This window comes from Strongylocentrotus purpuratus, unplaced genomic scaffold (genome assembly GCF_000002235.5).
Source record: "Strongylocentrotus purpuratus isolate Spur 01 unplaced genomic scaffold, Spur_5.0 spur5_scaffold_3, whole genome shotgun sequence".
NCBI lineage: Eukaryota > Metazoa > Echinodermata > Echinoidea > Camarodonta > Strongylocentrotidae > Strongylocentrotus > Strongylocentrotus purpuratus.
The window spans coordinates 38,803,652-38,829,286 of NW_022145609.1; the positions used below are offsets into that span (position 1 = coordinate 38,803,652).

General features: G+C 37.9%; 1 protein-coding gene across 1 annotated transcript in view; it reads left to right on the forward strand.

Moving 5' to 3' along the window:
- Positions 1-105: 105 nt before the first annotated feature.
- The window catches only part of LOC586754 (ankyrin repeat domain-containing protein 13C-B), a 36,173-nt gene continuing 10,643 nt past the window's right edge, over positions 106-25,635 (forward strand). Inside the window, exons 1-4 of the mRNA XM_030995700.1 lie at positions 106-376; positions 2,062-2,103; positions 3,200-3,304; positions 23,087-23,218. Of these exons, the coding sequence (XP_030851560.1) occupies positions 262-376; positions 2,062-2,103; positions 3,200-3,304; positions 23,087-23,218 (394 nt within the window). The 5' untranslated portion in view covers positions 106-261. The remainder of the gene's footprint in view (positions 377-2,061; positions 2,104-3,199; positions 3,305-23,086; positions 23,219-25,635) is intronic.

Below are 25,635 nucleotides of genomic sequence, written 5' to 3' on the forward strand. Positions count from 1 at the left end.
TATTGCGCAAAGCGCGCGCCCTTAACTTGAAGGGGATTTTCCCTAATTATAGGTCAAATGTCTGCGGTTCAACGCACTTCTAAGTTTTTGCGCCTGCGCAAAGCGAACATAAATACATGTAATGTTGATTTGGCAGCAGCGGACGAGTTGAAGATTCCCACGATTTCGCTGTCATTATTTTCCACTTTAAAAATCATCGTTATCCTCCGGAGATATTCTCTGAGTATATTCACATGATAGCATGACCCTGTTTCATCGAAGATGACGAGTAACAACTCTTACCCGCTCCATGAATGTGTTTTTCGTGACAACTTGAAGCAACTTTCGATTCTCCTTCGCTCGCACAAATATGACATCGCACAGAAAGATATACACGGTAAGTCGAATCATGTAGAATTGTAGATGGATTGCATTTGTTGAATTGCGTTGCGGTGCTGAGCTGTGTCAGTGTGTTGTTACATCTGTAAATGTATGTGAACGACTGAAAGAATTTCGATTGGTGTTGTAATTGATATCATTATCAGTGTCCGTTATATTATGAAATAGGAAACCACTCATTCATGTGCATGCAAAGTCTATGAATGGGGAAAAGATTAGAGAGGCCATTCTTTCGAAAGCACAAACCACTTGTGCGTTTGACAAAATAAAGAGTTGTGACTGTGCGCAGTGAATGAGTGGTCCCCTAAGATTTTGTAACTATTCAATGGAAAATATAAATTAGTCTATATCATTAAATTCTATGTATTCAATTCAAGCATACCATACTAGTACTACTAGTGACAGACTTCTTCAAGTTCTCCTATTTCCCTCGTACGTGCAAGGACTGGAATAAGTTACCTGATAGCATTATCAACAGTGTTGATTCAACACAGGATCAATTGATTCCTTTAGGTCCCATGCGCTACAATTCCTAAAAGATTGCTCTATTCCATGACCACGTGCTTCGTTTCCGTGTCTTTATATGGACTAACAAGTCTGTCGACATGTACAGAAGAAGAAGAAGTACTACCAATCACCATAAAATATTTTGTTTAGTCTGTTTTCGGTTAGCAGATGTTAACAGACTGGTTTTATACCACCAGGAGTGTTGAGCCATATTATTTTCAGATTTAGATTCAGTTCCGTTTCGTAATTATATATCTTGATTTACATATGATCTTCAAACATTTGATTGAATACTTCTGTTAAGAATTTCAAGTTTAAAGACACTCTCAAATTATATAAAAGCGCCTAGTGAGTAGACTTCTTATCCCACCTGTACGCGCTCGTATGAAAAAGGGCACGCACAGAACCCAAGTCCTGCTTGTATTCGTTGTGCACCATCTTATGTTATTCTTTATTTTCTTCATACTCCTTACCTATTAGGCCATGGTATATAATTTATAAAATAAAATCAATGCCACTTCTTTGCAATCTTTGGCTTAAAGGGATCGTTTAACAATGTTAAATCTGAGATACACGGCCCTAAGTGTCATCAGTGTCTGTGATATGGTGTAATATTGAAGCCCTAAAAAAATTGCGCTTCAAAATGATCAAGAAGTGCCTCAAAAAAGTAAAAATCTTTGAGTGACTGGTTTTACCATACTCGTTTTCCCCAATAGACTGTAGTGTTATGAAAACCGTCAGGCGAACGGTTTTCAAAATTTGTAATTCCAATCATAAATATCTTGATAATCAGACAGGCGATCGGCTTGTAAAAGTCATGGGGCTCCTGACTGACCTAAAGGTTTATAATTATCATTGCATCATGAGCTAAATCCAGAATTTTGTTTCAGAATCTGAGACAAAGTTACCGGATCCCTTTAAATGTTATTTATTCGCTGTTTACCTATGTTGCTTGATTTTTATTTTGTACATTTCAATTTTGTATATATATGTATGTCTTGTTATCTTTGTAATAATATTTCTGTAAAAATCTGCTAATTGTTTTATAAGATAGTTCCTGATATCAAATGACTAGTGCATCTTAGCTTTATATTGTAAAGCACACAGATAATTCATTAACTACTTATTATGCACTATAAATTTAACATTACTATCATTACTATTTGTTTTATGCAGGAAACTCCCCACTACATCTTTCCGTCATATTGGGTCACAAAGGTAAGTAAAATTAGTTATGCCAAATTCGATAAATCATCATCTGATATAAATGCAGCCTTTATATGATTAACCTATACACATTCATTTTCTAATTATATCCACCTAGAATTGGAAGTCCAATTTCAAAGAGCAGTATTTAATTTTTTGTCTCACATTATTCCTTTTTAATTGATCTTTATAATTCCTTATTCATTATAGAACTGCTCGTTAGTGTTATTCATACATGTACAGCTTCTTTACTGGGACGACTTCCTTGTTCGTGCAGTAAGTGAGTGGCCAGTAAGACCCTGAGTTGTTGTTTCAAAAGAGCAAGATTAGTTGGCGTGCTGCCATGTTTAAAAAAACTAAAGCAGCCTTAAAATATGACATGATCAAGATGAATTTTAATGTGTGTATGCATGGCAATCCCCTAGTTGATAGTTTGACATTGTGGGGATCGCAAGACATCAATTTTTGGTGTCCTGGGGGTCTGTTAGTGTTGAGCCTTTGTATTGGGCAAAGATATTTGATCAACCTTCATTGCCAGAGGCGTATTTTTCCTCGATTTATTTTGCCAATTATTTTGGCAATTATTTTGGCATTACCTTTGTAGCCAAGAGGTCAACAAAGCCCCACATCACATGTAGAAAGGTCGGTGTGGGCTAGCCGCTGTGGGTTGTGGGAGTTTGTGTGTCTGGTGTTTATTTCAACAGATAATATTAGCTGTAATCTAAATATTCATATCTACCACTACATATCTATTTTTATGACCCCCCCCCCCCCCTCTCCCTCCAAAAGATAAAGAAAGTCTAGTGTGAATCAAAGCCCTATTCACTATTCATATTTTGTAAAGCGATCTATAGTTGGCAGGGCCACACACTTAATGTAGGAGGTCCAGTTTGTAATTGTTAGGGTTACGGTGTATGAGCCCCATGTAAATATTTAGAATTGTTTGGTCCAGATCCAGACCTATATTTTGGTGCCAATGTGTCTCTGGTGCTTGTTGATGTTGAGCCCTGAAATTGGTATGCATGTTAATGGATTCAACTTCTGATATTGTCTGTAATGACTTAACCCCTCTCTCTCAAATGTACATTGTTGTTGTTTTTGTAATTAGATTGTATGCACCTGTTATTGGCCCATGGAGCACCTGTCAAATCAAAGAACGTCCATGGATGGAATCCACTGGCAGAAGCCATCAGTTATGGAGACAGAAACACAAGTAAGTTCAAAGGGTAAATGTCAAAGGTAAATGTCAAAGGTCATGTAATATTTCAACCCCAGTTTATTGAGTATTTTTACCTTCAAGTCCAGTCCCATGCTTCAGTCCTACACTGCCATAACTAACGACCCCAAATAAAAACCAACCTACATGTATGACACACATAATCATGGCCATTCGGTGTAATGTACTTTTGTTCCTTGAATCTATTGTGCATCTGAACTCTGAAGTCGGTCTTGTTGATGCACCTGGTTAATCAAGGTTGAGTTCCAATCTTTTGACAACAATAGCTATATCAATGTAGCCAGAAGGGTGTGACCGTCTACACTATTAACCCATGCCTTACCGCATGAACTGCATAGGATTCCTTTTTGCATGGTTAAATTAAGGAAAATTAATCCTTTATAAAGCTTGGCTTGAATCATGATCTGAAGACTGAGCAAGAAGTAGATAAACATATATGTGAAGTTTGAGGAAAATCAGACGTAGGATACCATTCATTTTTTAAAGATAGATCATGTTATGATGAGATCATGTGTGTCCATGTAACATTATAAATATATTGTGCTTACGTGTCCTCAATAAAAGTGTCTGTGCTGCTACTGGCACCGCAATTGACACGGTATGTATTTATTTCAAGGACAGATAGATATATGTGTCCTTTGTTGAGTTTTATTGCAACAAACTATGTACAGTACATGCTTGTTTTTATGCCATTGGGAATAAATTCTGTTCATGGGATTTAATAATAAGTACTGATAACTTCCTGTTTATGTTACATGACACCTACCGGTATGTAGAAACATTGAATGAGATACAAGGAAATGCCATTTTTAAAACAGATTTTGTTAAAACTTTGTTATATTTTGTACATCTGTAATGTAAGAAAAAGAATTGAAGAATACCTAAAAACCTTAGTCAAACAGCTTGAACCTTCAATGATGTTCTGTTTGAAAAATTATTCCAATAAATGATAGAAAAGAAAAAGCATATAAAAGAGGAAAAAGGTACAACAAGAAAACATAGAACACATGGTACACTGTATCTAACTACATGTACATGTATCTATATTTTCAATTGTGATTGAAATAGAATTTAATTGAAGAATACTGAAAATAACCTTAGTAATTGCAAATGTCTTAGCCTTTAGTGGTCTTCCTTATGAATTGCTCCAATTACTTTTAGATTGTGAAGAATGTTTATTTGAGTTGAAAATGTGATACATTCACATTAAATATTAATGTTATCACTCTTGTTCGAAATCAGAACTTCACACTTTCATTCCATTTGATACCTCCCCGCTTGACTGGCTGATGTGGACCTAAAATGCCTGACTGCACTCCTAACATAGAGATATATATCTCCATGCTCCTAATGGGCTCTCTAAAGTAGAGGCAGTAGCTCTGTTCGCACGACACCAGTGTGGGTTAAAACGATAAGTTAGTGAAACTTAAAGTAAAACAACACGTCCCACTGGAAACTGGAGCCCTGCACGGGATGAGCGCGTGCACGGGATGTGGGTTCATACGGCACCAAAACGACAAGTGCTCAAAGTTTTAACTACCAGCTGATCCAGCAGTTGCTTTAATTACAAGCTGGAAAAGACTTTAATTGTGTCCGCTCTGGCATGAAACTTGAGTGTAGACCCCCCCCCCCCCCCTGTGTATAATATATGTTGCTTGTGGTTAAAACGTAGAGTAAGTGCATCCATACTACTAGATAAGATCAAAGTTCTAAATCATGAGATCCTGTCGTGTGAACGTAGCCATGCATTCTCTGGTGTCATCGCCAAACACTCAGATTTGTTGATAGACCATAAACCATTCCGTTCCATTAATGTAATGAAAAAACTCCACCAATGTCTGAGTGATTTAGGAGGAAGCTATGCCTGTAGAGAGAGAGAGAGAGAGAGAGAGGGGGAGGGAGAGCAAGAGAGAGAGAGAGAAAGCGAGAGAGAGAGAGAGAGAGAGAGAGGGGGGAGGGGGGGGGGGGGGAGGAGAGAGGGAGAGCGAGCAAGAGAAAAAGAGAGAGGGATGAGAGAATAAGGGAGAGATGAGAGACGACTTGGTCAAAGAAACATAGAATGGATGAAAGTCACCGAGCATGGTGGAACATCGTGTCTAGACATAGATCCTCAAATTCATTAAAACTGTATTTTGAGTTCTGTTGATGGAATTGCGTTTAGGGAGAAAATGGCTCAAAGCAGTTCCGAATTGTTTATTGTGCAGTTGTGCAAAATATGAACAAACAAAACCAATAAATCTTTTTCATTTACTGAAAAGTACAACTCACATTTGGACAAATGACCAACAACATTCTCAGCTTTCATTACTTTCCTGTCATATATTTCGACAAAAATATTTCTTTTGTTTTTCATTAGTCCCACTGCCATAGACTCTGAATGGGTCTCCTTATTGTTGACCCATACAGACATTTAGGAACATGGTTTAATCCTGGTCTGGTAGTCTATATGTACAGTATAGTATAATATAGTCATGCATTGCCCTTCATCAGCTATTTTCACACTACACTGTTGTAGTTGGTGAAACCGTGAGGTTTTAAACAACGACTCTCTAACAACGCTGGTTCACACGGCACTCAAACTTCACTGTTTGAGGTTTTAAACGACAAGCTTTTATAGCAATTAAGCAGTCATAATCGTCGTTGAAACTTGGATTAAAGTTGATTGTGCCTGCACTGCACATAACTTTTAGTGAGGACCTGTATGGCTTGTAGTTGTTGTGGTCACCATAAGATCACATTTGGTTAAAAACTGAGAGTAAACTTTTAAGATTCCAAAATCAAAAGTGCATCCAGAGCTCTGCACTGTCCTCAACTATATAACACCCTCAGGGTTTAAAATTATTAGCTAAACTAATAAGTTTATGGTGTGTTGGTCAGGACTCAAATTAATTTTTTGTCCACGGGGGCTCTTCCCCCAAAAAAGAGCCCCCGTGAGCATTCTCACGGGGGCTCTTTTAGTACTGACGGGGGCTCTTTTTTATACAAATATCCATTGAATTGGTACCTATGATACTCCTCAATTATTTGCTATTTCATCATTATCATTTCAATCAGCATTTTCCCTCTTACAAATTTACAAGCTACATAGCTGTTACTGGCCTGTGTATATAATATATACGCATACAACACTGATCTGTATGATGTCTTTATCGTGACATATCTTCTTCTCCCCTTGCAAACGAGAAAGAAAACAAGGTCATTAAAAGGGATTAAGCGACAAATAATGATTGTGATTCAAATTGATGCGAATATTTGTTTGAATAAGCACTGCTATTCACCCGAATCTTCTTTGTAAAAACAACTTTTACAAATCTCAGCCGAGCTTGCTGAGTTGAGACGTTCCATTCAATGTAAAATACTCATCAAAGAAATCCTAATCTGAAAGTGATCTTACAACACAGTGGCAGATTTGCATGGCTGAGATTTGTAAAAGTCGTTTTTACAAAGAAGATTCTGGTGAAAAGCATTGCTCATTCAAAAAAATCCTTGCATCAATTTGAATCACAATGATTATTTGTCACATGATACTTTTATGAAATAACCTTGTTTTCTTTTATGTTTGCAGGGGGAGAAGAAGCTGTGTCACGTTAAGAAATCATAAAGATCAGTTGTATTATGCGTATATACATATGATACCAGAACAAATGTTGATTATCAGAATGTCATTTCGGAATACCTCTATACAAATACCACATTGTCTTTAGCCCGTATCAGTATTAGTATGATCCAATATAAAGCTATTATTCTTTATTTAATTCAGTATAATGCTTTTCCTCAAAAATAGTTTTGCTATTTTTTTAGGGTTGAGACGCTAAGAAATGGTTTCAAATGTACATTACATGAACCCTGAACCATTGCAAAATGATGGTGGTTCTCTCTCTCTCTCTCTCTCTCTCTCTCTTTGTTTTAATCATGCATTATCAACTACATATAAAGCAACAACCAAAAACTTAGGGTTATCTGAGATAGGTGAAAGTAAGAGTTAAAAAGAAAGTCATGCTAAAACGGCGCTTCACTTCCCCCCCCCCTGAAAAAAATAAAATAGATTAGTAGTCCTCTCCAGCATCCCCCCCCTCCCCCCGCTTTAATATCACATTTTCATTTGGCAGCCTAAGGGGGCGGGGGGGGGGGGGGGGGGTGGGAGGAGGGGGTTAAACCCCCTAACCCCCCTCCCCCCGTAGATATGCCCATGTTACCATATCATTCCACGACAACTTGGTCTTCCTCTTCTTCTCAATAGGGACTTTTAGATTTGCGTGGACGTGGACGTGTTACGTCCTTTTAAGACACTGGCAGTCACATGTGACGTCCTTTTAAGCACTGGCACTGCCTTAAAAGGAGGTCACACGTTGCAGTCCACGTTCTCGTCGTGCAAATCTAAAAGTCCCTAATATTGATTTACTGGTCATTTGAAATCACCAGATTTCAGCGGGTTAACGCTTTCACAATGAAAACCTTCTCCATGACCATGTTTCTGCCCTTGCGCTATCGCCTCCAGCTCCAGCAGACATGGCGCGGCAGCGTGCACACGTACCGCTACTAACAGCGCAGTAGGCCTATAACCACTGCTGACGGCGGCACTGCACTGCGAGCTGAATCGGTAATAATAGGCCTACTCATAAAACGAGAAATCTTGCACGCTAATCTAAGTTCCATTTCATTGGTTTAAGGTTTGAAAATTGAAACTCAATATTGTGTTAAAGTTATAACAGAAAAGATAATCTTTATTTTATAATTCCATGGGGGCGATTTTTAATTTTGCAATCGCCCCGTGAGCAACCTAACGGGGGCGATTATGTAGCTCACGGGGGCGATTGGCCCACCGCCCCCGTGTATTTTGAGCGCTGGTGTTGGTTGAACTTAGCTATTACTAGTTTTACTACATCAATGTGGTCAGTATGTAAAGTAACTATATCCCAGCAATTTGACTATGTACATGTAGTTAGTTTTCCATTTATCAGATTGCCCTACCCTCTTGCAAAAATTGAGCCTCAAGGCTGACCTACATGTAGGTCGATACTTAGAGGAAAGTTTCTCAGCCATGGAAGGTCTAAACAACAATTTGTTTTGTCTTTTAATAATCCCACACTCACTGCCCATCCACTTAAGTGCACACCTTTGTATTACCTTAAGATGTCTCTTAATGACTGAACTGAAGCACTGGAGCGCACCTTATCCAGTAATTTTTTTCTCATTGCTGGGCCAATATGATGAAAACAAAGCTCTTCAGTCTGTGAATTAACTAAAGGGCACGTGAAGGGCCATTGGAACAGAAGTCAAAGGGGAATTAACCCTGAAACCACATTTTAATTTCAGTTTGTAGGCCATTGAAACATCTGAAAATGTAAACATCATACATTTGACAAAAGGGAGGACGTAACTCTTCTTCAGAATCCTTAGTCTTCTGTGGCTTTGAGAATTATCACAACGGCGCCATTGTGTTTGCGCACGGCCAGTTCTGTGACGTATTGCATGTATTCAACCGCTGTTACGTACGTACGTTTCCATGCTGTAAACTGTAAAAATGATCATTGCAGATCACTGGGGTTTTCCTGTCGTACTTGTACTTTTTGACCAGAAATTTCTCCACCTTCAAAATGCATGGCCAGTTGGCCTTTGTAGAGAGGTGGTCACTAAGACAGGTTTGTCCATTCATATATTACTGAGACAGTGTCAATGTGAGGAATATCCCCTGCCTCATAGCAACAAAGAATTGTGACTAAAAATATTTCATTTTGTGATAATGATTCAATGTCAAGTATGGTTGTATGTTGGTTGATCACCAATTTTTAAATCATTTATTTCTTTTTTTATTTTTAGCTCAAATTGTTTAGAATAAAACAGGATTGAGTAATATTTATTTGATTTTACATGGAATGATCAACCCATAGTGTGACAGACAATGAACAATTGCACCATGCTCATCCTTGTACAGTCTTTCAGGATAATGTTGTTATTTGAAGGTGTGCAGATGGCTATTCCATGCAGTCAGGATTTCCTGTAGAAAATCCCCTCATGAATGATTACAGTTCAGAAATGTATTATTTTAGAACTGCAATTAACTTTGTTTGATGAATTAATCATGTTTTAAGCTTAAAGGTAAAGACCAGTTATGGTCATGCGATTGCATTGTGAAAGAAACGTTATGGAATCGATCAGAAAAGGTTGATAATCTAGCATCTAGCATCTGCAAGGTTCTGGAATCATCAAAATGATAAGAAATTTGGCTCATTCTTCGTAAAATTACAAGCACTATACACAGAAAGATGTATATGGGACTACCCTATATCTCTCACAGACCATGAGAGAAACAAATTTACCAAATATATGAATTAGCAGGCGGTGTCCCGGCAAATTTTTTATCATCATGTATTAGTCAAAACATATTCTTTCACATGATTGGTAATGAGAGCTTCCATTTCATTTTTTGAAATTGGGGCGTTTCCAATACTGGTCTTTACCTTTAAAAGTACACATTATAGCCTGAAAATGTCCACTTTAAAAAAAAATTAAACAATTTAATTGTTTTTGGTAATCTAGAGTATAATGACTACCGTATAATTGCAGTTGTCATTTGACCAGTTGTTTGAAGAGGGTCAAAAGGGGATTGATATTTCATGTACTTTCATATCCAGAGAATAGCATCCTACTGGAAATGGTAGGGTATGAAACTATGATCGTAGCATGTCCAGCTATGAATCACTTTTGAAATTTGTATAGGTAAGTTTTTGCCTTGAAGCCTTTCTTCATCAAGAATTCATGAAAGTTTCATGTCCTCAAATTCAGTATGTGTATATCATATACGGCAGCGCTCAAAATACACGGGGGCAGTGGGCGATTCGCCCCCGTGAGCTACATAATCGCCCCCATCAGGTTGCTCACGGGGGCGATTGCAAAATTAAAAATCGCCCCCGTGGAATTATAAAATAAAGATTATCTTTTCTGTTATAACTTTAACACAATATTGAGTTTCAATTTTCAAACCTTAAACCAATGAAATGGAACTTAGATTAGCGTGCAAGATTTCTCGTTTTATGAGTAGGCCTACTGATTCAGCTCGCAGTGCAGTGCCGCCGTCAGCAGTGGTTATAGGCCTACTGCGCCGTTAGTAGCGGTACGTGTGCACGCTGCCGCGCCATGTCTGCTGGAGCTGGAGGCGATCGCGCAAGGGCAGAAACATGGTCATGGAGAAGGTTTTCGTTGTGAAAGCATTAACCCGCTGAAATCTGGTGATCTCAAATGACCAGTAAATCAATATTAGGGACTTTTAGATTTGCACGATGAGAATGTGGACTGCAACGTGTGACCTCCTTTTAAGGCAGTGCCACTGCTTAAAAGGACGTCACATGTGACTGCCAGTGTCTTAAAAGGACGTAACACGTCCACGTCCACGCAAATCTAAAAGTCCCTATATTGAGAGGAAGAGGAAGACCAAGAATGATAGGGTAACATGGGCAGATCTACGGGGGGGGGGGGGGGGGGGGGGGGGGGTTTAAGCGCCTCCTCCCACCTCACCCGGCCCCCTTGGGCTGCCAAGTGAAAATGTGATATTAAAGCGGGGGGGGGGGGGGGGGGGGGGATGCTGGAGAGGAGGACTACTAATCTATTTTATTTTTTTCAGGGGGGGGGGGGAAGTGAAGCGCCGTTTTAGCATGACTTTCTTTTTAACTCTTACTTTCACCTATCTCAGATAACCCTAAGTTTTTGGTTGCTGCTCTATATGTAGTTGATAATGCATGATTAAAATAAAGAGAGAGAGAGAGAGAGAGAGAGAGAGAACAACCATCATTTTGCAATGGTTCAGGGTTCGTGTAATGTACATTTGAAACCATTTCTTAGCGTCTCAACCCTAAAAAAATAGCAAAACTATTTTTGAGGAAAAGCATTATACTGAATTAAATAAAGAATAATAGCTTTATATTGGATCATACTAATACTGATACGAGCTAAAGATGTGGTATTTGTATAGAGGTATTCCAAAATGACATTCTGATAATCAACATTTGTTCTGGTATCATATGTATATATGCATAATACAACTGATCTTTATGATTTCTTAACGTGACATAGCTTCTTCTCCCCTGCAAACAAAAAAGAAAACAAGGTTATTTAATAAAAGGATCATGCGACAAATAATCATTGTGATTCAAATTGATGCAAGGATTTCTTTGAATAAGCAATGCTTTTCACCAGAATCTTCTTTGTAAAAACGACTTTTACAAATCTCAGCCATACAAATCTGCCACTGTGTTGTAAGATCACTTTCAGATTAGGAGAAGTGTATTCTTTAATGAGTATTTTACATTGAATGGAACGTCTTAACTCAGTAAGCATGGCTGAGATTTGTAAAAGTTATTTTTACAAAGAAGATTCGGGTGAATAGCAGTGCTTATTCAAACAAATATTCGCATCAATTTGAATCACAATCATTATTTGTCGCTTAATCCCTTTTAATGACCTTGTTTTCTTTCTCGTTTGCAAGGGGAGAAGAAGATATGTCACATTAAAAACATCATAAAGATCAGTGTTGTGTGCATATATTATATACACAGGCCAGTAACAGCTATGTAGCTTGTAAATTTGTAAGAGGGAAAATGCTGATTGAAATGATAATGATGAAATAGAAAATAATTGAGGAGTATCATAGGTACCAATTCAATGGATATTTGTATAAAAAAGAGCCCCCGTCAGTACTAAAAGAGCCCCCGTGAGAAGGCTCACGGGGGCTCTTTTTTTTGGGGGGGGGGGGGGGAAGAGCCCCGGTGGACAAAAAATTAATTTGAGCCCTGATATACGGTATGCAAAACACTCTCAAAACAACAATGTTAAAGGCCTGTCTTCATCAGACAGAAGTTGCAAAATAACCTGCTTTTTCCAGACTCTGGATATTTTCCCAAAGCTCGAAATTACGTCTTTACCAGACCGATACGCTCATCCCAAACATGAGCAAATTAGCCCGCTATTTCCCAAATAGTGGGTTATTTTGGAAACAATACCAAGATTTCTCGGGATATTTTCTGAACCAAATAGCAACGTTGGCTGATGAAGATGCAAATTAGCTGGCTTATTTGAGATCGGCTAGTTAAAACAGCGGGTTATTTTGCAACTTTGGTTTGATGAAAGCAGGCCTATGCAGGAAAACCTTGCCTCCAATTTCTTGCCAGAGTTTGTCATTGGTATTTGAATAGAATGCTCCTTGTGTTTAATAAGAAAACATTTTCCCAGCAAACAGACTCAGGGATTCATAGCTGTGACAGTGAGTGTGACTGGCTATTCAATTGATGACGCAAACAGGGCCAAAGGAAAAAGTGTTTTGTGATGCGTGTTTCTTTTGATCGCTTCTTCAGCTTCTCATGTTCAGTCAGGCAATTAACAAACTGGGATGGTATATTGGAAAGTTTTTGGAAACGCTGTTACCTTTTTTGTTAGCAAGAGGTTTGTTGATTGTCATCATGAAATCGTAATTTTGTGGGATATAAACGCTTATTATTAGTGTTTGAGCAGTTACATGTGTAAACCATATACTCACGTGTACAGATATTTACTAGGCAATCACTTGCAATGTAGGGGATGTCACCCTCCTAGTCAGTCTATGCCTCAACTAAAAATTGTAGAAATATATGTTAAGATTGGTATGAAAATATTAAACTTTATCAAAGAAAATCAGTTCAAAAAGATTTTTTCTAAATTTCTTTGTGTATTGCCTATTGAATATATGACCATATATTCATGCAATTGTATTCCAACATTTGTTGATGCATTTTAAAGTCTGATGTACCTTGTGATTCCGATCACTTTAAAAATGTATAAGTATCTGGAAATTTGTCATTCAAAGGCTACCGGTATATAATCCCTCCACACTTGATGCCTTTGAATGTGTGTTCAATTAGATTTCCATCTTTTGTTGTTGTGATGACAGTGAACATTCAAAACACACACATACCTCTCAGTCATCTCTCTAAAACGTGAAAGATAGCTTATCGGTAGTTTCAGAATACTGACTCTGGTAAAAGGAAGGAAAAGGGCAGATTTATCCCTTTGGGTTAGTAAATTGCTTTTTTTTTTTTTAAACAAATAATATAAACATTGAATAAGTAAACATTGGATCAATAGAGCATAAAAAATAGTTGATAAAGTATTTGTTCAATGGCCAAATTATGGCCAAATCGATATAGTTCAATTGGAACTGTTTGTTTCAAATGTAGTTAGTTATTCTTAAAAAAGCTGGTATTGTTGATTTCATTTTTGGTTGCCCATTTGTTCAGGCTCTGCAAGTATATGAGGCGTTGCCTTCCCCTGCTTCTCTTGCCAGAAATCTTCCCTCGTATTATTCTTTCTTTCTAGATAATCCTTTCTGTATATGTGATGTCTGCAACAGACCTGGTGCTTGATGATGATGATGATATGTTGGCTAGAACCTGGTGTCTTGACATTGTTGACATTACCCTATATGTCCATGTATTTGTTTATATTAAAGTGACTCGTAACATTGCCTCAGATCCTGACACAAAATTCTGGATTTAGCTCATGCTGCAATCATAATTATAAACATTTAGGGCAGTCAGGAATCCCATGACTTTTACAAGCCTGTCTGATTATCAAGATATTTATGATTGGAAATCAAAATTTCATCTTTCGTTTTCCTAACGGGTTTTATAGCACTACAGTCTATTGGGGAAAATGAGTATGGTAAAACCGGTCACTCAAAGATTTTTACTTTTTTGAGGCACTTCATGATCATTTTGAAGCGCAATAATACACCATATCACAGACACTGATAACAGGTAGGGCCATGCATCTCAGATTTAACATTGTTAAATAATGCCTTTCAACAAAAGTTAGAGGTTCTATGGTGATGATTAGAATGTAGTGATTTGCTCTGCCAAGACTGAGCTGGTCAACATTTTATTTTGTCAGAGATAAATAGTTTAGAGATTGGTCTCTAATTGAGTTTAAGGTTAGGGTTAAATAGGTAAATGTACCGTACTTGGTTGTGTATAGGTACAGTACATGGCTGTAGATTTAGGTACCAGTACATGCATATGATCTAAATGTTGAAGTGTTGAAATAATTAAATTCAACCAGTGTTAGACAGTTAACAACTGACAATTGTTTACTGAAGCATGTATTTTTTTATTATATATAATCAAATAAAATGTCTCTATAGGTATACTAAAGATAGCGCTTTTCGTACTTCAAACTTGTTTATTATTACCCCCAAACAACCAAACTAATGTCCAGAGTGTTTGTTGTATCAAATTTAGACCATGACATTTCCATAGCACTCAGCTGAGACTTTGGACAAGTTGCCATTAAACTTCATCTCGATGCTAGACTGATTTATTTTGACTGCTCAAGTATAGCCAATCGCTTTGTTAAAAGGTCATTTGTCATTCCGGCAATGCTGGAGATTGTGTTTGGTGGTACAATAATAAACGTTTTTAATATAAACTACTTCAAACGGTGCAGGGGATACTTGACGATTGAGTGTACAGCTTCTTTTTATTTTGGTAGCATCTAGGAGATAGTATGATTGCTGTAAATGTCACTTGAATAAAGTAACTCAGGTGGGTGGGAGGGGGGAAGGGGGGGGGGGGGCTTCTAGCTCAGACAACCGGACCCTTGTTACACCAAATTCCCACAGGCCCCAAAAGTGCCCTGAGACCACAATGTACATGTATGAACATATATAGGTTTATTTGTAATTTTGTTGTTGTTTAATATGCAATTGTTTGTCATTGTATTTTGTTTGTTATAGAGACTTTGGTGGAAAGTGCTTTATATTTTAAATTTATGAATTACATTTCATTTCTGATAGATGGATGTATGCCTCTTTTTCCCTTCTTTTCTACTACCTACTAATATTTTTAGGAATATTGTATACGGTTGTATATGCATGGGCATTCTCTGGGTGATGGGCGCCCTTTCCTTGTTGGTGGGATCTAATCTTAATTTATTGGGGGGAGGGGGTTGTTTTGATTAATTTTTTTTTTTGAAGGGGAAGGGGCCCACCTCCTGGACATGTGTGCCCATCACCACGAGAATGCCCACTGCCACTCATCACTTTTTAAACTTTTTAAACTTTTAACATTTACTATTGGTTTGTAACGTGCACTTTGCAATTTTTGTTTGTATGTATCTATTTTCAATTATTTATTTTGTATATCTTTAAATGTAACAAATGTAACAAATGTGCAATTCAGCCTTTGACTGCGAATCATTTGATTAATAAACTCTTTTTGAACTTGAACCTTGAACGGTATCATAAATTTCTATCAAGTTTTGTATGTTTTTTAAAATTATAACAGAGGAATAATCAGGCTTGTGTACACGTGACCCTTATAATGAGCTCCCATTTCATCAGAGGAGTTTGGTCAGTCCCAGTTCTGTGCATTAATTTGGACTTAAGCCCTGGTAACGATAATAATCTTTCAAACTTTCAATATGACAAAGTAATTTCCCTTGTCCCAAGGATTTCATATGTAGCAAAGTTCCACACTTTGGCCTGGCTGTATTCTACTAAAATTTAAACCAGACGCTGTTTTAATGTTTTTTGTCAAAATTTGGATTGACAAATGATCTTAGTTACATAGGAAACATAAACAAGGCAATTTTAAGGCACGGTGAACCACCTTAAAAAGCCATTCAGGCAAAACCTTCCATATAAAAAAAGAAGACTTTATTATGGGTTTCTTAAAAAGAGAAACCCAGTTGTACTTGCTGATCTGTGTATTTTAAGAAACATCTAAATGGCACTACACTTGATTATCTCATTTGTTTCCTTTCGCCTACCATGGACCTACGCGCTTTTAAAATACTTTACATGTAAGTGGTTTACTGCCTCGTGGCCTCATGTATGAATGGCTCTTGTAGAATGGCAATAGGCCTGTCTTCACTATCTCGAGATTGCCAAATAGCCCGCTATTTCTGATTTGGGAAATAATCCCGAAGTTACAAATCGCGTCTTCATCAGCTCGAGATTTGACCTCGAAACTTGAAACTCAACCTTGAGAAATTAGCTCAAGATATTTTGCTCAGCGTTCGCGCATAGTGCGAGTCTTCGGTCTGGTGAAGACGCACCGGACAAATAGCTGGATATTTTGCCAAATAGTGGGATATTTTGCAAACTATCCCAAGATATCTTGGGATGACAATCCCGACCAAATATCCCGCTAATTGCAACTTTGGGCTGATGAGGACGCAAATTAGCTGGATAGTTCCGATCGGGATAGTTTAAATAGCGGGATATTTGGCAATCTCGAGCTAGTGAGGACTGCTTGAAGACGTACTATTATGTGGAGGGAATCCATGGCATGTGAATTGATCGGCCTGGTGTGTGTGCGTGTTGTTTGAATCTGTGTTTTTCTGAAGTTTGGAAAAACTGTCAGGAGCTCATCCTTGACATTTGTCATTGCATTTCTGCACATTGCATTATTTGTGTCTGTTTACGTGTGCATGTAAGGGGGAGAGAATGAAAGAGGGAGATGGAGAGAGAGAAAAAAAGAGAGAAAGAGAAGGCGTGTGCAAGAGAGAGAGAGAGAGAGAAGGAGATTGCAAGAGAGAGAGAGAGAGAGAGAAAGGGAGGGAGAGAGAGAAAAAGAGGGGAGAGGTAGGCAGACAGACAAAAAGATAGACACAGGGGAACAAATGGATGCAGAGAGAGAGAGAGAGAGGGGGAGAAAGAGATTAATAGACATGGAGAGTAGAGAATAAGGGAGAAACAAAGAATAGAGAAAAAGAGATCAAAGAACATTAACAAATTTGGCTCTCGCCACACTTGCCCCCCCCCCCCCCCCCCCCCCATTTGCTATGTGAAGGATGTCACACTAATTGTCAATCTATATGCCTCAACTAAAAATTATAGAAATATACGTTAAGACTGGTATGAAGATATTAAACTTTATCCCAAAAAAATCATGATTTCATTTTTTTTTAAGAGAGCAGTTTCAAATGAAATATATGACCCAATATTTAGGCAATTGTATTCCAACATTTTTTTATCTACAGTATTCCAAAGTCTGATGCACCTTGTGATCCGATCACATACCATCTAAAATTATCAGCAAATTTGTCCTTCAAATGCTTTTTAATCCCTCCACACTTCAGAGTGATGCCTTTAAACTTGTTCTGAATTGGATTTCTTATTTTGGATGTCAGCGCCTGTCTTGTGACGGAAATTTGATGTTTGGTTTTGTCATTTAATACTCCGTCTTGCCTCTAGCATGAGAAATGCAGAATGAATACCAATTTGAGTTCTGCACAGACCATTAATAATGAAGGCTTATTTGCTCTTTCGGCCTGGATAGAACATGGGTCTACATGAACGCCTTACACTTTATAGATCAAAGCATGGATATACTAGCGACATATATCCATGATCAAAGTGAAGTTTTGATGAATCCGGTATACAGGAAAAGTCATGAGAAATCAAGGAAAGAAGAAGGAAAAGTATTTTTGTAAACCTTTCTTGATCTATTCTAAAATCAGAAACCTACATGTATGCGACCGAAAACTAAAATCACAAATTATGATCACATGTGCCACCTGATTTCTCGGTTAGAAACTATATTGCTGAATTCAATCATTTGGTACTTTTACTTTTAATAAAGGCATCGTTTCACAATGTTAAAATTAAATTTTGATTTCCGATGTTAAATATCTTGATAATCAGACGGCCGATCACGTCATGAGATTCCTGACTTACCTCAAGGTTTATAATTATGACTGCAGCATGAGCTAAATCCAGGATTTTGTTTCAGAATCTGAGGCAATGTTACCGAGTCACTTTCAGTTCAATATCTGAGTTTTAATAGAGAAATTACATTTTATTGCACATCGGCCTGCCTGCATGCACATCCATGAATTTAATTAGGAGTAACCATGAGACAATGTATATTATAAAAGTAGATGGGTATACTGTCTGTTTGCAATAGGGTAAACATAGCGATCATATTTCATCAGTATGTCTGGGCATGGAGATAGTATGTGCCATGTAGTAGCCAGAGGCCTTATTCACACAACACTCAGGCTCGGTTCGGATCGATCCAGGTCGGACCGAGAGGTCAGTTGAGAGTGTGGAGTTAGGAGTGTGAGTTTGTTGACAGCATGCAGGCAACTCTGGCTCTATGCTGGGATTGTAAGAGCAGATTCTAAGTAATGTTGGGGCGGCGGTGGGGGGGGGGGGGAGGAGGGGAGGAGGAGGGAGAGGAGGAGGGGGAGGAGGGGAGGAGGGGGGGGGGAGGGGGAGGAGGGGGGGGGGGAGGAGGGGGGGGGGGGGGGGGAGGGGGGGGGGGAGGAGGGGGGGGGGGAGGCAGAGCCTCCTTAAGTTATCCAACCTTTTTAACAATTATGCACCCATAGTCACCTAGGAAGGGAGGGGGAGGGGGGATGAAAGATATGTGATACTGTGGAGAGATGTGACTTCCCTCTATTTTTGTAGATGAAGACTCTTTTTTTAAATCTTTAAAAAAAATGTCAGTTATTAAAGTCTAGGGAAATATTGGGGGGGGGGTAGGGTTTTGGGGCCTGCCCAACTTATTGAAGATGCCCCTGAAGGATTATCCAACTACCATTTGCCATTTCTATCTGAGAGAGCAAGAGTGAGAGGTTCTAATGAAAAGTTTTGAACCAGTAACCTTCATAATGGGATACTTGTTCATCAACACATCGAAATAGTGTAGTAAAGGAGACTTTTATGAAATATACCAATCATCAATAAAGGTGATCTTTGCTGTTGGACACTTTGTGTTTTGATGCAATCACACCATGGCATGAAACTTTCACGAATCTAGATCACTCACAATTTAAAAAAAAATCATCTTGCATGCGAAAGTTCTAGGTCCCAGTGGTCAAGATGATATGAATAAAATTGACCTTGATGAAATTGCTGGTGGTATTCTTATACCTCTTTTGTTCTCTCTTGTCTCTCCCTCTCTCCCTTTCTCTCTCTCTCTCTCTCTCTCCCTCCCTCTCTCCCTCTCTCTCTCTCTCCCTCTCTCTCTTTCCCTCTCCATGGCCATGTTGTTTGAAGGTTCTTTGTTTTGTTTTGTTTTTCTTTGTTTACAATGGTCGAAAGTACTAAGACTCCAACCATCTTCAATTCAACCCCCACTATTGCCCACATTGTGTGCTAGTTATATAATGTATTTTCAACTGTTCGTTTGTGTTTTTTTTTTAATACATGACAACTCTTTTTAACAACACTTTTTATCAATTTTTTATACTTGTAAATATTGATCTATATTTTTACCTTATTTCAATTGAACTGAAACATTCACAAAATAACATTCAGTAGCCTAAGTATATAGCAAATTCATTTCAGTGAAATCATTTTTTCTTTGCAGTACTGTAATTATTCTAATGTGAATGTAATTTGTTACTGGTATCAGTTTACCTTGCTTGAGTACACAAGTTTATTAGACCAAGGAAAATTAATTCCTAGTTTCTCATCCTGATGTTCTGAAAGTGAGGAGGAGGGGATTCTATTTCATATGATATTTGATATATTTTCCGTACATGCCTTTGCCTATTTGCCATTGGATCAATTTCAACACAAATTTGGGTAATTCATTTTTTTTTGTAAATCAATATGTAGAGGCTCAAAACAGAGTGTGATTTCAATATTAACAGTGTTAATAAATGCTATCGTCTAGATGACCTCTAATTTATTTCATTTAAAAACAGAGACACAAAAAAAGATAAAAGTGAGTCAGGCTGAAGAAAGAAAGGAGGAAGGGACAAGAAACTTGGAATTAATTTTTTTAATTATTGAAAATTTCACCTCTTGACTGAACCAGGGATTACATGTAGGTCTAGATAGTTCCTGAAGTAAAGTGATCCTCTTGTATGAATAGGGATAACTCTTTCATAGGAATTATAATGTGATTTAATAGGTTCACATGTGGGAATATATATATCTGTTCTGAATCGGTGATTGAAGTGGCCTACAAGCTTGATGACATTTCAAACTGGCTTGAGGGTGCCTCTCATCTCTATCCATAACAGCTTCCAAAGCGCCCTTAATAAGGCAACCTAAACTTTCTACTCTTTTTATAATGTGAAGTCTCTGCAAGAAACACCCTAACTCCCAGTGTAAATGGGGCCTCATTCACTTCATTTTTACCAGTGTGAAGTAGGTTCCTCCCTGTCCTTGTAGCAATTATGGCATTGTTAATTGGAACCCGATACTGAGATAGGGGTGTCTGTCCATCCTCCTCGCTCAGAAATGAAGCGAAGATTGACCCGTTTTTATTATACAGCGGTCTTAATAGATATGGAGTTGGACCAATTTCCCCTGACCCTAATAAGACAATCAAACATAATTATGACACACTGATAAACGTTGCTGGGTGGTTTTCTTTCTTCTAACCCTCAGAAGATATAAATGTCTAAGTCTTAAAGGTGTAGTTACATGTACATGTAGGTGCATTTAGCAAGGGACTTTCAAATAAAATGGTTAGAATTAGCGTATGTATATGTATATTTTATTCATTGAACTTCATATATATATATATATATATATATCAATATTTTGTTTTGAAAACATCAATAATTGAATACAAGATTATAATGAATACAGAATAATGTATATTATAAATAGAATAGTTGTAAAAATACATATATATTGAATAAGGCAGACTAATGGAACATGGTTTCTACTCTGAGTTTCACGCCTTACGAGCGATCATCAGGCAACTGGTAGCATTCTTAAAAGTACATGATTACTCTAAAACCTGGGTGCAAATACGTTCAAAATAAGACTTAACTAATACAATACAATAAAATAAGATTTACTCATGGGTGAAGGGGCTATTGTAATTGCTCAGGTACTGTGATGGATTTCTAAACATGTAGGTTATGGAAGGGGGTATCCCAAAATAGTCTCTCTCTCTCTCTCTATATATACATGTATATATACTTAGATTTGGTCTATTCCTCCGTACAGTGCTCAATGCTTATGGGCAGAGCAAAATATATATTGGATAAGGCAGACTAATGGAACATGGTTGTATATATATATATATATGTATATAGTGTAATTCGTAAATGTTCATATTCATATTATATGAAAACACATGTGTAAACCCTATTATTTACAGAAAGTTTAGGGTGACATGACTATAGTATAAGAGCTGTAACTCAGCTTTCAATATACTACATATAAATGTACATAGTGTTATTAAAGTAAGTATGAATCCTTAAGTACTGAGCAGAGATACATTACATATCTGAATGCATTTTGTAAACGAACCAAGGTAACATTTTCCTCTTTCCCAGCTAGCGCAAACACTTTTCTATGGTTTCTTGAGTGCTCTCTTGCACGTTACAGATTAAACGAATAACAGCCATTTTGTAGAAAAAAAACAAATGTCTTACTTGTGAAAACTGTGCCTTCAATGTTTGTTCACAAAAACAGAAAAGTAGAAAGGGAAAACCCCTTGCTTAGCAATTTTGCAGTGTGACCATTATATAATAATTAAAAGCTGAACAGGAAATAGGAAAAGTAGAAGAGAGAGTGAAGAATAAATATAAAATCCACGCTATCATGTTTTTATGAGTGTTTTATTGACATGGCAAGTTTAGTTTTGATTATGAGGTGTTTACTTGGTTCATCCATAACAACCGGATACACTTGACTTTATGCATACTCTGTGATAAAATATTTTCACATTGAAAGTAAATTTGATTTTGCACATTTTTGTATTTTTCTATACTTCCTCTCTCACACTACCTTTTGAAAATTAATTTTTATACTTACTAAATCATACCTTGTATTCTTCTTTCTCTTTTCATCCTTTGCTTTTCCTCTTCTTCTTTTTATTTTTCTTGTCTTTTTGTGTCTTTATCTGCTACTGCTTATGTCTGTATTACATTTGCCCCGGGCGCCTTACGATAAATTGGTCTTTGATTTTTTCGTGCGATTTTGGGGGCATCGTAGGAAGCTACAGGCCATGATGTTTTACTTATGTTTACATTATCTACGAGCATCGTGCCATTTCTTGTATTGGCCCTCGGGGGCAGGCCGGGGCAAATCCGTACAGAGTCTGCTTGGAGATTGTAGGGCAATCGTGCGATTTCAGTGCAGTAGCCAGGCAGTCATCGCAGCCTCCACACAGAAATCGTACGGAGCCCGTACAGCTTCCGTGCAGAGGTTGCACGGGAAAGTGCGGTGACCGTGCAGCCACCGTGCCATTTTTGAGCGTGCGAGTCCCCAGTATATATGCACGATCAGTGCGAGGCCTTCGAGGGATGTGTGTGCGGGAATTGTGCAATGCCACCTACGACACATCTACGGGCTACGGGCTTACGATTTCTCAAATTTGTATAACTTCTCGCGAAACAAAATCGTAGAGGTTACGGAACCCGTGAATCCGTACGGAAATCTCACCGCCGCCCCCTGCCTCTGCACGGAGGCCGCATGAAAAAGGAGATACGGGCAGGATACAGGCTCCTTAGACTAATCGCAGGCCAAATGTAATCCAGGCATTAATAATCTTCTTCCTCTTAGGTAGGGCAAGCCATGATGTTTGTCCTACCTAGCAACAACTAATACATGTAATTTGCTTTCTGACTATTGAGATACATTTATTTGTAACAGGTGAATGGAATAACTTGTATCAAGGTGCTTCACAAAGGCGTATACCTAATGCATAAATTTTATTACACTACAAAAATGGCCTATTTTAGTTTAACTATTAAAAAATAATAATGAACCATTCTCTTTCTCTTTCTCCAAACAAATCTTCTTCGTCTTATCAGTATCCCTGTTGCTACGGAAACTGAAGCAGCAGTCGAGGGAGCTCCTGGAGCAGAGGAGACCCCAACTTCTTCAGCTCCTGACGGATCTAGGAGACTTTTATATGGAGCTCCATTGGGACTTTCAAAGCTGGGGTAAGCCTGCCTGCATATAGATTCCCTATCATCAGAACACTTTGAAAACATTTTCCATTCTAGAATTTTTCTATTACTTTGTATGTATTTTTTGCATCATATGTTATATATATATTTTTAAGTCTATGGATCTCATTTTAACAATTGCAATATAATAATTTCCTCTCTGTCTATATATAAATATATTTTTAATTTAAAGATTATGTTTACTTGGAATAATTGGTTCAACATTTCAAGTTACTGTTATAGGTTTTTAATCCATCTATTATCATTTATTTGTATATGTATATAACTTTAGGTATGAAAATTATATTAACTTTATCTTTTATCATTTTTATTGTACATTTATATGATCATTCCTGTTTTTATGCACATTTTATGTAAACATTGCATTATTGGTCCCTGGACTACTGCATTGTACATTGTAAAACCGAAATTGAATTGAATTGAATGAGGGATCATCTCACAAAAGCTGTTTTTTATTTTAAATATTTTCTTATTTAGTAGCTCCCTTATGTGACAAGAATGCTCTGTGCTAATGTCATACCTGCCAACCACCCCGATTTAGGCGGAGTTCCTCCGCATTTTTCATACCAACTCCGAATTCCGAATGCATGCCTCAAAACTCCGATTTTTTTTAATTTTTTTTTTTTTTTTTTTTTTTTTTTTTTTTTTTTTTTTTTTTTTTTTTTAGAGTGTTATGCACTTGGAGAGTATATAGCTATTATGTTTGTATTTCGAAATGTAAAGCGCCTTGAGCATGTTCATGTAAAGGCGCTCAATAAATACCAATATGTATGTATGTATGTATAAGACTAAAGCATAACACAGCACTGATAACCAGACCACGCCGACATCCGCGCTCGCGCTCATAGAAGATATACACAGCGCAGCCCGAACGTGATCGTTAGTTCCCCCCCCCCCCCCCCGCCAAATCTACGGGCTACTACCCCAATCCTTCGGTGGTTCGCGACCTCGTAGTCCATCCAGAAAAATTTACTCCTAATTTCTCTTGTCTCAGGTTGGCAGGTATGTAATGTGTAAGATATAAATATATGTCACATATTATGAATACATGTCATTTTCTTTTCTGGGGGAGGGGGCAAAAAATGAATAAATAGACTTCCATACAAATCTTCAAACCATACCTGATTTGTCTAAACAAATAATTCAACACTTATGTATTTACATTATGTATATACCATAGCATAGCATGGAGTGGATTAACAGTTTGGGAACATGCCCGGAACATCAATTTGCCATTACTTAATCAGTCTCTTGGATAATGCTCATCGGGGAATTGACCGACCTGGGAAGTATGTTAACTTATGCATGATCGATTTCAGTAAAGCTTTCGATCATATCAACCATGTCACAGCAATCAGAAAAATGATTGACATAGGAGTTGACCGCTCCATTCTCCCGACTATCTGTAGTTTCTTGACGCAAAGAACGCAAACTGTTCGTTATCGCGGGGTTACATCAAATCTTTCCCACCTCACTTGTGGTGTTCCTCAGGGAACTAAACTAGGACCCATTATTTTCCTGATAATGGTTAATGATGCCGCGTTGTCTACAGAAAACCGCTGGAAATATGTTGATGATCTAAGCCTTCTAGAGGTTGTCAACAAGTCGGACCCTCCGCAGTTACAAACACACATTGATTCTCTTGTTGATTGGTGTGAAATAAACGACATGAGGCCCAATCCAACGCAGTGCAAAACCATGCTGATCTCATTCTTGCGTAATGCACCGCCTACCCCCCATTTGGAGATCAATGGTAATCAGCTTGAAGTGGTATCTTATATAAAATTACTTGGTATAACAATCCAAGATAATCTTAAATGGGATCTACACATCAAAACCATCGTCAAAAACGCATCACGCAAACTATATGTACTGAGTAAACTGAAAAGGAACGGTGTCAACACTCGGGACTTGGTATTGATATACATGATGTACATTCGTCCGTGTCTTGAATTTGGTGTACCCGTTTGGTCATCTAGTTTAACTGTTGTCCAAGTAAACAGCATTGAGCGACTGCAGAGGAGAGCATTGGGTATTATCACTGGTACATTTCCCGACACAATGTCTTATGCTCAACTTCTGCAGTCGCTGAGTGTTGTCAGACTGTCTGAACGACGCTCTGTTCTTTGCGAAAAGTTTGCTAAGTCCCTGCTGATCTCAGACCGCCACCGCCATCTCTTACCTGAAACCAGACAAACTATCTCACGACGCACTCTCCGCAACTCTCTCCAGCTCAATACCCCCAAAATGAGAACAGAACGTTACAGGCAGTCTCCCATTCCCCACTTCACACGAATCCTGAATTCAAATCTATAGATATTTTCACTCAATATTATGACCATATGTGACCTAGATGTAATTAATTAATTTCTTGTCATGCCAATTAATCA